The sequence below is a fragment of the Nycticebus coucang genome, chromosome 18, assembly GCF_027406575.1.
Source record: "Nycticebus coucang isolate mNycCou1 chromosome 18, mNycCou1.pri, whole genome shotgun sequence".
Lineage (NCBI taxonomy): Eukaryota > Metazoa > Chordata > Mammalia > Primates > Lorisidae > Nycticebus > Nycticebus coucang.
In genome coordinates, this window is record NC_069797.1 from 9,840,851 (window position 1) to 9,855,084 (window position 14,234).

Sequence of the window (14,234 nt, forward strand, 5' to 3'; positions counted from 1 at the left end):
CCTGAGTTACCATCAGACACAAGTCGTGCAAGCATTGGGTCCCTAGGTTACCCACACTTTTGTCCAGCTAGGTTAAAAAGCAAAGATTCCACCAATTCTTTCTGTCAGGTTTCTTAATTTTCTAGAATGGTTCACAGAACTTAGGAAAGTGCTTTACTTTCTATTTTTTTTGACTTATTATTAGTGGTTTATTATAAACTGGATTCAACTCGGATCGGCTAAATGGAACAGGTACATAGAACAAGGCATATGGGAAGGAATGTGGCCCTTGAATGACCTCTCTGAGGCTGCCACCCTCTCAGCACCTCTGTGTATTAACCAACCTGGAAGGTCTCCGAGCCCTGTTGTTAGGGTTTGTATGGAAGTTTACATAGGCATGATTAATTGAATCATTGGCCATTGGTGATAAATCTGTGAATGTCTTGTTACTTCCCTTCCCTGGAGGTCAGGCCTGGGGTGGGCTGGATGGAGCTAAAAGTTCCAGCCCTCTAGTCATGCCCTGTGGTCTTTTGGACAACCAGTCCCCAGACTGAAGCTATCTAGGAATCCCAAGCTACCAGTCATCTCATTAGCATATAAAAGATATTCTTATTTTTTTGTAGATTCTGAGGATTTGGAGTCTTAAAGAAAGGTCTTTGGAACAAAAACTAAATATGTAATTTTTATTATATTACACTACCTTACATATATGAAATCATACTGTATTTGTCTTTTTGTAAATGGCTTATTTCACTCATCATTATATTTTCATGGTTTATGTATGTTGTGGCATGCATCAGAATTTCTTTTTCAAGGCTGAATAGTATTCCATTGTGTGTGTGTGTGTGTGTGTGTGTGTGTGTGTATCACATTTTATGTATCCATTCATCTACCACCATAATCAGTACTTGATTTTAGTACCTTTTTTTGTTTGTTTGTTTGTTTTGGTATCCTTCTATGTTGGGCTTAGGTTAGGGAGTACTATGGCTTATGGAAGAGAAGGGTAGAAGAAAGATTCTGAATATGATTTTATGGAAGAATTCTTTCAAATAACCAGAGTTTACCTCTGTAGTGCATTGTTTTTTCAAATGGATTCATTGTGGTAAGCAATTATAATGGTCATTTCCAACTAAAGAAATAAACCCGAAAGAAATACAGTGTTCCAGCCATAAAGATCAGTAAGTTCTGTTTTTGTTTGTAACCATAGCAACCAAGAAGTCATAAAATAAATATATAACTAGGTTTTAATTATTTAGAGTGAATTATAGAGATTATGTAGAGATTATTACCTTAACAACCTCTACAGGGGCGGCGCCTGTGGCTCAGTGAGTAGGGCGCCAGCCCCATATGCCGAGGGTGGTGGGTTCAAACCCAGCCCCGGCCAAACTGCAACAACAAAAAAAAATAGCCGGGCATTGTGGCGGGCACCTGTAGTCCCTGCTGCTTGGAAGGCTGAGGCAAGAGAATCGCGTAAGCCCAAGAACTGGAGGTTGCTGTGAGCCATGTGACGTCATGGCACTCTACCCGAGGGCGGTACAGTGAGACTCTGTCTCTACCAAAAAATAAAATAAAATAACCTCTACAAAGTTGACTCACTTCTGATACTGAATTTCAATTTTGGGTATTGTTCTTTTTCTTATTTTCTAATTCTTGCTTTATTTCAAATATTTATTTAGATATTTATTTATTTAAAACTCTTATTAAAAATTTTGATTCCAGGGCAGCGCCTGTGGCTCAGTGAGTGTGGCGCCGGCCCCATGTGCCGAGGGTGGTGGGTTCAAACCCAGCCCCTGCCAAACTGCAACAAAAAATAGCCAGGCGTTGTGGTGGGCGCCTGTAGTCCCAGCTGCTCGGGAGGCTGAGGCAAGAGAATCGCGTAAGCCCAAGAGTTAGAGGTTGCTGTGAGCCGTGTGATGCCACGGCACTCTATCCGAGGGCGGTACAGTGAGACTCTGTCTCTACAAAAAAAAAAAAAATTTTTTTGATTCCTGCTCGGCGCCTGTAGCTTAAGCGGCTAGGGCGCCAGGGTTCGAATCCAGCCCGGACCCGCCAAACAACAATGACAGCTGCAACCAAAGAATAACCGGGCGTTGTGGCGGGCACCTGTGGTCCCAGCTACTTGGGAGGCAGAGGCAGGAGAATTGCATCAGCCCAGAAGTTGGAGGTTGCTATGAGGACGACAGCTTGAGGCTCTGTCTCAAAAAAATTTTTTTTGATTCCCATCAAATGACAATTAGTAAAAGATGTTGAATGTGTGCTTGTGATAGACTCACAAAAAATCATCAATTCATTGAAGTGGACACTTACTAAGTGACTATTTTAAGACAACATTCATAATACAGTAGGGAATATTTATATATTACAATGTCTGTTTTCAAAAAAATTAGAGACGAGTCTGTATAATAAGGCATAGAAAATACTGTAATAAAATTGAAAATGAATTAACATATGTTGTTTTGTTACATTAAAAAAAAACACTTTCAGGGGAGAGGGAGTTTATTCTTACTTAGAAATTTAAGAAGATTTCAAGTAGGAGATAATATGGTTCATTTGGCTTTATAACAAAAGGAGGAAAAGCTGTGTTTACATGTAAGTCAAAGCATAAAGGCTTCATGTATGTTTTGGAGTCAGTGAGAATTCCTCCATATGGTAGGGGGGAAAATATGGAAATCTCTAGGTAACATTTTCTAGAAAAGTCAAGTCTCTTGTTCTTCACAAAATGTTTATCCACAGACTGCATCTAGGGCTTTTACTTAGTATTGGACAAAGTAGCTTAGGCTTTTTCCTAATTGTGAAATTAGAAAGTTTGAAAATAAACAAGAAAACTGACATAATTGCAAATTGTGCCAAGTACTCTGTACTATAAAAGAAATGAACAGGCTGAGATGGAAAACAAGCAGAGGGTCACTGTGGTTTTCCTTTTTTTTTTTTTTTTTTGAGAGAGAGCCTCAAGCTGTTGCCTAGGTAGAGTGCTGTGGCATCACAGCTCACAGCAACCTCCAATGCCTATGCTTAAGCCATTCTCTTGACTCAGCCTCCCAGTTAGCTGGGACTACAGGCACTTGCCACAATGCTGGGCAATTTTTTGTTTGTAGTTGTCATTGTTGTTTGGCAGGCCCGGGCTGGGTTTGAACCCGCCAGCTCTGGTGTATGTGGCTGGCACCTTAGCTGCTTGAGCTACAGGCGCCAAGCCTTGTTTTTTGTTTTTTTTTTTTCCTGGTAGAGTGCATCATAGCTCACAGCAACCTCAAACTTTTGGGCTCAAGAGATCCTCTTGCCTCAGCCTCCCAAGTAACTTGTACTACAGGCGCCTGCCACAACACCCAGCTATTTTTTAGAGACAGGGTCTCACACTTGCTCAGGCTGGTCTTGAACTTATAAAGGTCAAGCGATCCACCCGCTTTAGTCTCCCAGACTGCTGGATCACAGGCATGAGCTACTGTGCTCAGCCAACACTGTGTTTTATTGGATGGTCAGGGATGGCCCATCTGAAAAAGATACAGTCCATTACTGTCCTGAAGAGAATCACAATATTAATGAATTAGTTATGAAAAAGCAAGAGATTGATCAGTCAAAGCTAAGGGCTGAAGTGGCTAAGATTCTGTTTCTAAGATGAAAAGAGTATTGAGTTTAGAAAATGGAAAGCTCCATTTTGACTATATTTATATGAGTGTGGAACTTGGAGAAAGTGTCTTAAAAATAGAAAATTTATCCCGGTGTGGTGGGTCACACCTGTAATCTTTAGCACTTTGGGAGGCCAAGTTGGGAGGATTGCTTGAAGCCAGGAATTAGAGACCAGCCTGAGCAAGAGTGAAATCCTGACTCTACAAAAAATAAAAAAATTAATCAGGTGATATGATATGTGCTGGTAGTCCCAACTACTTGAAGGCTGATGTAGGAGGGTCGCTTGAGCCTAGGAGTTTGAGGTAGGTTGTAGTGAGCTTTGATGACACCACTGCCCTACAGCCTGAGCGACAGAGACCCTATCTCGGGGGGTTGGGGAGGAGAATATATATGTGTGTGTGTGTTATAGAAAATTTATGAGTCATTAACATATGTGTGACATTTAAATCAACAGCATTGGATGGGATACCTGGTAAGAAACAGATGATGGTTGGGACCACCCAGGGCCAAGCCACAAGGGAGTTGGCTACCATAAGTTAGAATCAGACAGATGTGTCTTTTTTTTTTTTGTAGAGACAGAGTCTCACTTTACTGCCCTCGGTAGAGTGCCATGATGTCACAGGACTCACAGCAACCTCTAGTTCTTGGGCTTCCGCGATTCTTCTGCCTCAGCCTCCCGAGCAGCTGGGACTACAGGCGCCCGCCACAATGCCTGGCTATTTTTTGTTTGCAGTTCAGCCGGGGCTGGGTTTGAACCCGCCAACCTCGGTATATGGGGCCGGCACCCTACTCACTGAGCCATAGGCGCCACCCAGATGTGTCTTTTTTTTTTTTTTTTGAGAGTCTCAAGCTGGGTAGAGTGTGGTGGCATCACAGCTTACAGCAACCTCAAACTCCTGGGCTTAAGCGATTCTCATGCCTCAGCCTCCCAAGTAGCTAGGACTACAGGCATGTTCCATAACAGCACCCAGATATTTTTTGTTGTTGTTATAGTTGTCCTTGTTGTTTAGCAGGCGTGGGCTGGGTTTGAACCCTCCAGCTTCAATATATGTGGCTGGTGCCCTACCCACTAAGCTACAGGCGCCGCCCAGACAGATGTGTTTTAATTTCTGACTTTGATTTCTCTTATCATAGTTTTTGCGATTTATATTTTATATAGTTCTGGAAGAAACTAACATTTTAAGCATTATTCTTGATTTTAAAATGGTAAAATTATTTCAAACAGTAATATGACAGAAATAAGGTTTACTTCTGACAGGTGGTAATTATTTCATTGGTCATTGGTGTATTTAGATTCATTTTTCTTCCTTTAGGTTTCCTGCACCCCATGTAATATACCAGTTGGAACCCCAGTGAGTGGCTATGCTCTCTACCAGCGACACATTAAAGCAATGCATGAGTCAGCACTTCTGGAGGAACAGCGGCAGAGGCAAGAACAGATAGATTTGGAATGTAGAAGTTCTACAAGTCCATGTGGCACATCCAAGAGTCCAAACAGAGAGTGGGAAGGTAGGTAAAGAGCTGTTACCACAGCTCTCTGAATAGAAGCCAACCTAAACCCCAAAGTAGTGTCCTTTGTACTTTGTTAAATTATTGGCCTATGCATTGATGTATTACATTTGTCTCTAACAAATACAGTTCCTTAAATTGACCTCAGGGAAACTATTAAGGAATGTTAGTATTATTGACAATGTGTTTTTAATAGCCTTGTACTGAATGTGAATTTTCTGATATTCATCATTTTCCTGACAGACTTTATAAGTTATGCTTCATAATCCATTTATCTGAATTTGCAGAATAAATGAGTATTATCATCCTGTCCTTCAATTAAATCACCTGTAACAATAATATTCTAATTCTCTGATAGCATAGATGAGAATTTATCTCTATAAATTGTATAGAGATATATTGTATAGTATATATTGCCAGTCAGATAGTGGCTCAACCTTCAACCTACCATTTGACAGTTGTGTAGCTATGGACAAGTCCCTTAACCTTTTATAGCTTTAGTTTTCTCACCTGTAAAGTAAAAGCAATATATATCAACCTTGCTAGGGTTGTAAAGTTAAGAAAAAAATGAACATTTTTATGTAACACTTGGCTCAGCATTATTTCAGGTATAACGTATACTAATTAGTATATATTGGTGTGATTATAGAACTACCAGTAGAATATGGCAGTACCTGTTGTCACTGTTATTATTTCAAAGGACAGATTTGAATTGGTGAAAATGTTTTAGTTGTTGTGTGATATTCTTTTACTTTTGTAAAAAAATAAGATTATTTCTAAATTTCAATAAATTCTTCTAACTTGGTTAGTTGAACTGGCATTTGATAGGGAATTTATAGTCCATTTATATGCTACAGTGTGCTTAGAATATAAGAATACTAAATCATATTCAAATAATTCAAGAAAACTCTTGACAGTACCTTACAAAAGATAAGAGCTGTTAGCTTTAAAATGCTATGCATTCCACAGGCTATTTAGTATAAAATAGGAACTGTGGTACTTAAATGATCCTGCCTGCTCCCTACTTCCTGCCCAAATCATACCAATAATGAGTAACTTGTTACATAACACACTAAACCTCTTATATTAGAGTTTTAAAAGTAAACTTCCTGGGGCTTTAAACATAAATCTAGTAAAAATGTGAGCCAGGACGATACCCATCAGGGCATGTAATAGGTGCAAAATATTTCTTGGATGAAGGTAGAAATATTGATACCTTTTTGGCTTCTACTATAGCTAGAGCAGCGGCTCTCAACCGGTCTCAGTTGTGACCCCTTTGTACTGTATTAAAAGTTTGAGGCATTAAGAAGGTTGAGAACCACTGGTCTAGAGTATCTGTAATTCCTAGTTCTAGCATTAACACGCATGGACTCAGTTATTACGTGTTGAAGTAATGAATTATAACTGAGTGACATGATGGATCCTCTTTATCACTAGAAGGTAGTAGTGAACACATCAGAGATGTTTGAGCGTATTCTAATATGTGAAAATCTGTCCGTGAGGAATCATAAATTAATAATTTCAAAATATTGATATTGATCTTTTATTGATCTATATTGATCTTTTCCTTATATAAACGACTTAGTATAGACTTTGTGAAGAAGTAAAAATTATATTTAAATGATATAATTTGTCAAACTTACAAAATATTCTTTACGTTAGCCACCTCCTTGTAAAATTTTGTAATGAACACATATTTGGTAAATTAAAGAGATGATTTGCTTAGCAACAAAGTATGAAATACCTAGGAGTAATTTTTAGCAAACAATATGTAGTCCTATGTGACAAAAACTACGATTTTAGAAAACTCATTACTTTTGATCAGGCGCAGTGGCTCATGCCTGTGATCATTGCACTCTGGGAGGCTTAGGCAGGTGGATTGCTTGAGCTCAGGAGTTCAAGACCAACCTGAGAAAGAGCTAGACTCCTGCCTCTAAAAAACTAACCTGGAGTTGTGGTGAAAGCCTATAGTCCCAGCTACTTAGGAGGCTGAGGCAAGAAGATTGCTTGAGCCCAAGAGACTGAAGTTGCTATGATCTGTGATGCCATAGCACTCTACTCAGGGCAACAGAATGAGACTCTGTCTTAAAATAAATAAAAAAAAAGAAAAAGTAAACTCATTATTTTAAAATGTTGTCTGCTGTGTTTATAAATTTAACATAAGTCCAATGAGAATCATAATGATACTTTGTTTTAGGAGGAAGTACTCAATTCAAAATGATTTTAAATCTAAATTTATCTAGAAAGATGAGAGTAGGTAATGAAAAGAAGAAAATGATTATAAAGTTCAGGCAGATATTAAAATGCTACAAGTCTTAGGGTTACAGATGAGTTTTACTTTGTGCTTTTCTGGTTTTCAAAAATTACAGTATATTGGCTCGGTGCCTGTAGTATAGTGGTTACGGCACCAGCCACATGCACTGAACATGGCGGGTTTGAGCCTGGCCTGGCCAGCTAAACAACAATGACAGTGGCAACAAGAAAATAGCCGGGCGTTGTGGCAGGCACCTGTAGTCCCAGCCACTTGGGAGGCTGAGGCCAGAGACTCACTTAACCAGCGGTTCTCAACCTATGAGTCACAACCCCTTTGGACTGTATTTAACGTTCACGGCATTAGTAAGGTTGAGAACCACTGGCTTAAGCCCAAGAGTTTGAGGTTGCTGTGATCTGTGATGCCACAGCATTCTACCAAGGGTGACACAATAAGACTCTGTCTCCAAAAAACAAAATTTACAGTATGTTAATTTAATTATTTATAAAGGAAAAAAAAATATATTTTTAAAATCTTAATATAACTGCATTTCTAGCATGCCCTTTAAAAGTTTAAAGTTTTCTTAGTTTTTTATGTGGAGATAACTTACATGGTAAGTAATTTTTATTAGTATTATTGCAGTTATATTTACAGTTTTATAAGCTTATACAGGATTTTTTGATCTACATCTTTTGAAAGGCTTCTTCCATTCCTTCATTAAATTTATTTCTCTGAATATTAGGTGGTGATAGTAAGGTTCAACTGGCTAATCATAAGAGTCAAAATTCTCAGAGAGCTGACCTCTAATTCGGTCCAGACTTGAATCCATAGAATTGCATGATAATCTGATGTTTGTCTATTACAATTTTATCATGTGTGAAAACAATGATTATTCTTAAGAGGAAAGAAAAGTTCCTTATTTTTTAAAGAGAAACACTGTAATTCAATTTCTGAGGATTTCATTAGGTCACAGTGATGTTGCATACATAGAAGATTTATAGGATTTCTTAACCTCTCTGGAGGTGGATTTTTACCCCCAGGAATTTTAGACATTGAAATTAGTATATGGATGGATCTGCCCCTGGATGGTGTGGGCTTGGTCCTGTCACACTTAACTATTTTAATTTGGGGTTCTTCCCTTACTTTGATAACTTTAACTTTCATAGGAAAATCAGTCGCCTATATGCCTTATGCTGAGGTCACACGTGCTCTAGAACAGGAAGCACAGATGCACAGTACCGCAGCAAGGTCAGCCTCACCGTGTAGGCTTTCTCCAAGAGAAGTCAGTAAAGTTGCTCCACAGCCCGCTAGGAGTGCAGCCCGCTATAGTGTCCCGCCAGGTAAATATCACTCCTTTGTGCGTGGCTGCTGGCCACCTCCCACAGACGCTCCACGTGGGTGGTTTACCTCATGAATGGACTGCTCTCCCAGGACATGTCCTTGCTCTGTCCAAACGACTTTCTTGTTTCTCTGCATTCCATCATCAGTTGTATTCAGTTGAGTTCACTGGGCCACTGGGAGATTTGTGTTCACACATTTATACTGTGACATTGACTAGCTTTTAAGAATTTTGTGAAAATCTTGAATTTGTGAGAGTCTTGAACCCCCCCCCCCCACCAAGCCCCAGAAATTCAAGTGTTCTATGAGAACCAGAATCAATAAATATTTCTTAAAGACTGGCCATCAGTCATGTCCACATATTCTATGAAGTTAGGATATCAGCTCTTCTAAGAAGCACCCTTTTTTTCTCACCTCCCTGTGAGGTTCAAAGTAGTAGTGGCAAGAGATAAAAAATGATTGAAGACTGATGTTTGCCTTTGCCAAGCAGAAATAGTTTGAGATGAGCATCAGCTTGAAAGCTTTGGTTTGAAAAGAAGTTGAATATGTTGACCCCACAAATGCCATTTTTGACTTGAATATGTATACGCTTAAGTAAATGGTTTAAAATAGAAATGTTCATCCTTGGCTTCATCTTGCGTTTAAATTTGTGATTTATGAATTCAGGAATGACTGAGATAGGTAGCATTGCAAACTAGGAAATTGACTACGTTTAAATCTTTTTCTTTTTTTTTTTTTTTTTAAAGTCCTCCAACCTGCTCCACACCAAGTGATAACTAACCTTCCTGAAGGGGTTCGGCTTCCGACAACTCGACCAACTCGGCCACCTCCTCCTCTCATCCCATCATCCAAAACCACAGTGGCTTCAGAAAAACCGTCTTTTATAATGGGAGGCTCCATCTCACAGGTAAAATATCTTCTCTTTATAGTAGATTTCTTGGGCGGCGCCTGTGGCTCAAGGAGTAGGGCGCCAGCCCCATATGCCAAGGGTGGTGGATTCAAACCCAGCCCCAGCCAAAAAAAAAAAAAAAAAAGATACACTATGGTAGATTTCTTATTGAATATTGCTTTGCTAAACCATTTCCCTTCTTCTCACACTAATTTGTCATAGTACTAAGAAATAATAATGTGTCTGGCTATAAAGCTTCCAGAGACAGCGATCAGAAAATGTAGCACTCACTATGCCTGTGCCACACACAGGAACTTGGAACGTGTTATGTACCCAGATTGAGGGGCCACCTACTTTAAATTACCAAAGGCACTTATTTGGAAGTTTAGGGTAGTATACATTAAAATGTAATATTTTCAAATAGTAGAATAATTATTCACTGACTATTGTAAGGGCTTTAAATATTAAATTTTAGATGTCTGGTATTATAGTTTATTCTGACTTTGATCACTTAATCTCTTTTTTCTGGTTCATTACTTTTTTTTAAAATTGAGACATGGCTTTTTCATGGGTACTCCGGCAACATCAGAGGCAAAAAATTACCAATTGAAAAAAGGGAAAAAAACCTGGTGGAATTTTGGTTGGGATTACACAAAATCTACAGATCAGTTTGTGGTAGAAGTGGACGTTTAGCAATGTCATATCTTTTATCCATGAACATCTGTATCTTTCTTTCCATTTATGTAGATCTTTTGATTTTTCTCCACAGTGCTTTGGTGTTTTCTCTTCAGAGATTTTGTACATATTTGTTTCATGTTTGGTTATTTCATTATTTTTAAGGTATTTTTTATTTATTTTTTTTTTTTTGTAGAGACAGAGTCTCACTGTACCGCCCTCGGGTAGAGTGCTGTGGCGTCACACGGCTCACAGCAACCTCCAACTCTAGGGCTTACGCCTCAGCCTCCCGAGCAGCTGGGACTACAGGCGCCCGCCACAACGCCCGGCTATTTTTTTGTTGCAGTTTGGCCAGGGCTGGGTTTGAACCTGCCACCCTCGGCATATGGGGCCGGTGCCCTACTCACTGAGCCACAGGCGTTGCCCCAGTATTTTTTATTTTTATAAATCATATTTTTAAAAAATAATTTCCTAGTTCTTGCTAGTATATAGAAATACATTTTTTAATTTTATAACTTTGTTCCTGTAACATTTGCTTAGTGCTTCTAGTAAGGTTTTTGATTTTGTTTTGGTGTATTTTTTAGGATTTTCTGTATGCATGTCATCTGCAAATAAACATGGTTTTATTTCTTCCTCTTATTTCTTGTTTCATTGCACTGAGTGGGAGAGGACTTTTAGCACAGTATTGAGTAGAAGTGGTGAACTTGGATGTGTATTTCTTCTTGCTGATCTTAGAAGAAGGAATTTAGTATTTCACTTTTAAATATAATGTTAACTGTAGGTTTTTCATGCATGCCTTTCATTAGATTGATGATGTTTCTTTCCATTCTTAGCTTGCTGAGAATGGTCCCTTTTACTCCTCCCTGTTCTTAATATTTTTTAGCTCCAGAGTTCTATTTTATTCTTTTTAAATGATTTCTTTATCTCTGTTGAAATTCTGTATGTAGTAAGACATTATTTTCATATTTTCCTTTAATCCTTTAGACATAATTCCTTTTAGTTCTTCAAATATATTTATTAATAGCTGATTAAAAGTCTTTAGTAAGACTTCAGGTACAGTTTCTGTATGCTGCTTTATTTTATGTGTATGATTCATATTTTTTGTTTCTTAGCATATCTTACAATTTTTGGTCGAAAGTCACATTTAACATAATGTGGCACCTCTGGAAATCAGCCCCCCTACACACACACACAACTTAGCTTGTTGTTTCTGTTTCTTTTTGTTGTTATTTGTTATTTACTTGCTCAGTGACTTTTTGAAACTCATTGTGTAAAGTCTGTATTTGTAATGTGTGGCCCCAAGAGTTCCTGCATGGTTAGCCTAATGGTCAACTAATGATTAGAGGAAGATTTCCTTAAGTGTCTAAAACTAGTAACCTTCTCAGTCTTAGCTGAGGGGCCCTCTGTGCTTTACTCGGGCAGTTGACAGTTCTGCCTGTCTGCATTTCCTATTTTACAGAGCCTTAAGGTCAGCCAGAGATGAGACCTTAAGGTTTTTCGTATCCTTCCTAGACATATTCACAGCCATGCACATGAATGTGGCCTTCTAGGCTCCCAGGAGTATGTTGGAGCTTTGCAAACACCCATGAACATCTCATTCCCTAGCTTTTCCTATTAAGTGTTTCGTTAGCCTACTTTTTGCTCCAGCTATTTTGTACTGAGAAAGTGGAGTTGCCTCTGATTGTTTCTGACAAACTGCACCTCCCCTCTGCACCCAAATCAGGTCATTTAAAGATAAATGGAGTCCCCAGGAAAGCCACCAGACAGGTCAAACGATGATATTTATCTCAGAATATGGCTTTTAAGGAGCTCTAAGCTTGCTGTTCCATTTTTGGTGCCTGCCAAGCTGCTGGTTTGCACCAGGATTACAGGCTGTTGATTTTCAAGACTGCCACAGAGCTTGAGGAGGAAATATGGGAATAGACCAATTAAAATGCCACAGAACTCATTGTTGTTACCTAGATTTAGCTATTTTTTTTCCTCGAATAAATGCTCCCAGAGTTCTTTGAGCCTTTGGTTAATTTCCAGAGTTCTTTAAAGGTTGATTCTTAACATTTCCGTTGGTTTTATGTGCTTTTACGGAGTAGAGTTTTCAGAAGTCTTATTACTCTGCTATATTCACTGGTATCACTCTCCATAGCATTTTTTCTTTTTTTGAGACAGAATCTTATTATGTCACCCTCGGTAGAGTGCCATGGCGTCACAGCTCACAGCAATCTCAAACTCTTGGGCTTCAGTGATTCTCTTGCCTCAGCCTCCCAAAGTAGCTGAGACAACAGGTGCCCACCACAACCTTGGCTATTTTTTGTTGCAGTTGTCATTGCTATTTAGCAGGCCAGAGCTGGGCCTGAACTTACCAGCCTTGGTGTATGTGGCTGGCACCCTACCCACTGAACTATGGATGCTGAGCCTCCATAGCATTTTTATTTAATTATTTTTTCCTCCATAGCATTTTTAAGAAGAATGAATGTTATTAATAGTAGTAGCTTATATATTGAATATACTGTTCAAGTGCTTTATGTAATCATTAGTATAAATATTGTCTATATGTAATTTGTGATAATTTCAGAAGACATCCTACTCCTTTTGAATTTTTTATTATTATTATTTTTTCTTGAGACAAAGAATCTCACTATGTTGCCTTTGGTAGAGTGCCATGGCGTCACAGGTCATAGCAACCTTTCAACTCTTGGGCTTAAGCTATTCTCTTGCCTTAGCCTCCCAAGTAGCTGGGACTATAGGCATCCGCCATAACGCCTGGCTATTTTTTTATTGCAGTTGTCATTGTTGTTTTAGCAGGCCTGTGCCAGGTTCGAACCCACCAGCCTCAGTGTATGTGGCTGGCGCCATAACCATTGTGATACAGGCATCAAGCCTTCTTTTGAATTTTTAAAAATGTTTTATTCCAAATTCTTTTAGAGATAGGAACTCTGTTGCCCAGGCTGCAGTGTGATAGCATGATCATAACTCACTGTAGCCTCAGACTCGTGGTTTTACGCAGTCCTCCCAAGCTCAATCTCCCAAATAGCTGGGACATAGGCATGAGCCATGATGTCCAGCTAATATTTTTTTTTAATTTTAGTAATCTATCCTAAAGATTTTCCCCCTTTATAAATACTATTTTCTCTCTTTCTCTCTCTCTCTTTTTTTTTTTTTTTGAGATAGGGTCTAGCTCGGTTGCACAGGCTGGAGTGCTGTGGTGTCATCATAGCTTGCTGCAATCTCTAATTCCTAGGCTTAAATGCTCCAAATACCTATAAGAGTATACCATCACACTCAGCAAATTTTTTATTTTTTTGTAGAATTGAGGTGGGGTTTGGGGGATCTCACTGTTTCCCGGGCTGGTCCCAAACTCTTGGCCTCAAATGATCCTGCCACCTCAGCCTCCCAAAGTGCTAGGATTACACATGCGAGCCACCATGACTGGCTACACATACTGTACTTAATAATGGGTGGCAGGAGTATAAATGAGTATAAACAGAAAAGAGAACATTGACTTTATGATTGACGTTGTGAGAAAACAATGTTTAGTCTTCTAAAATTATTTTTTAGGGAACACCTGGCACTTATTTGACTTCTCATAATCAGGCTTCGTACACTCAAGAAACAGCTAAGCCCTCAGTTGGGTCTATCTCTCTTGGACTGCCACGGCAGCAGGAGTCTGCCAAATCAGGTCAGTCAGTTCATACAGTGAGAATGCATCTGCGTTGGTACAACCAGTAATTTAGTACTTGATTGTTTTGTATTTCTCTGGCTTTTGTCCACAGCTACGTTGCCATACATCAAGCAGGAAGAATTTTCTCCACGAAGCCAGAACTCTCAACCAGAGGGTTTATTGGTCAGAGCCCAACATGAAGGTGTGGTCAGAGGTAAAATACACTGTTTGGCAAAAATATTAAACTTTATTCCCAGTAAATTTCCTAAAGTAACTCATATATATTTTAATGATGAGTTTTTAATTTTAGCCTT

At 39.0% G+C, this 14,234-nt stretch overlaps 1 protein-coding gene across 15 annotated transcripts in view; it reads left to right on the forward strand.

The window, feature by feature from the left end:
* NCOR1 (nuclear receptor corepressor 1) overlaps nucleotides 1–14,234 on the forward strand; it is a 203,810-nt gene that overhangs the window by 144,468 nt on the left and 45,108 nt on the right. For all 15 annotated transcript variants that reach the window (XM_053568551.1, XM_053568563.1, XM_053568559.1 and 12 more), the window contains 4 exons: nucleotides 4,917–5,112; nucleotides 9,448–9,608; nucleotides 13,818–13,938; nucleotides 14,033–14,134. In XM_053568551.1, coding sequence (XP_053424526.1) covers nucleotides 4,917–5,112; nucleotides 9,448–9,608; nucleotides 13,818–13,938; nucleotides 14,033–14,134 — 580 coding nt within the window. The remainder of the gene's footprint in view (nucleotides 1–4,916; nucleotides 5,113–9,447; nucleotides 9,609–13,817; nucleotides 13,939–14,032; nucleotides 14,135–14,234) is intronic.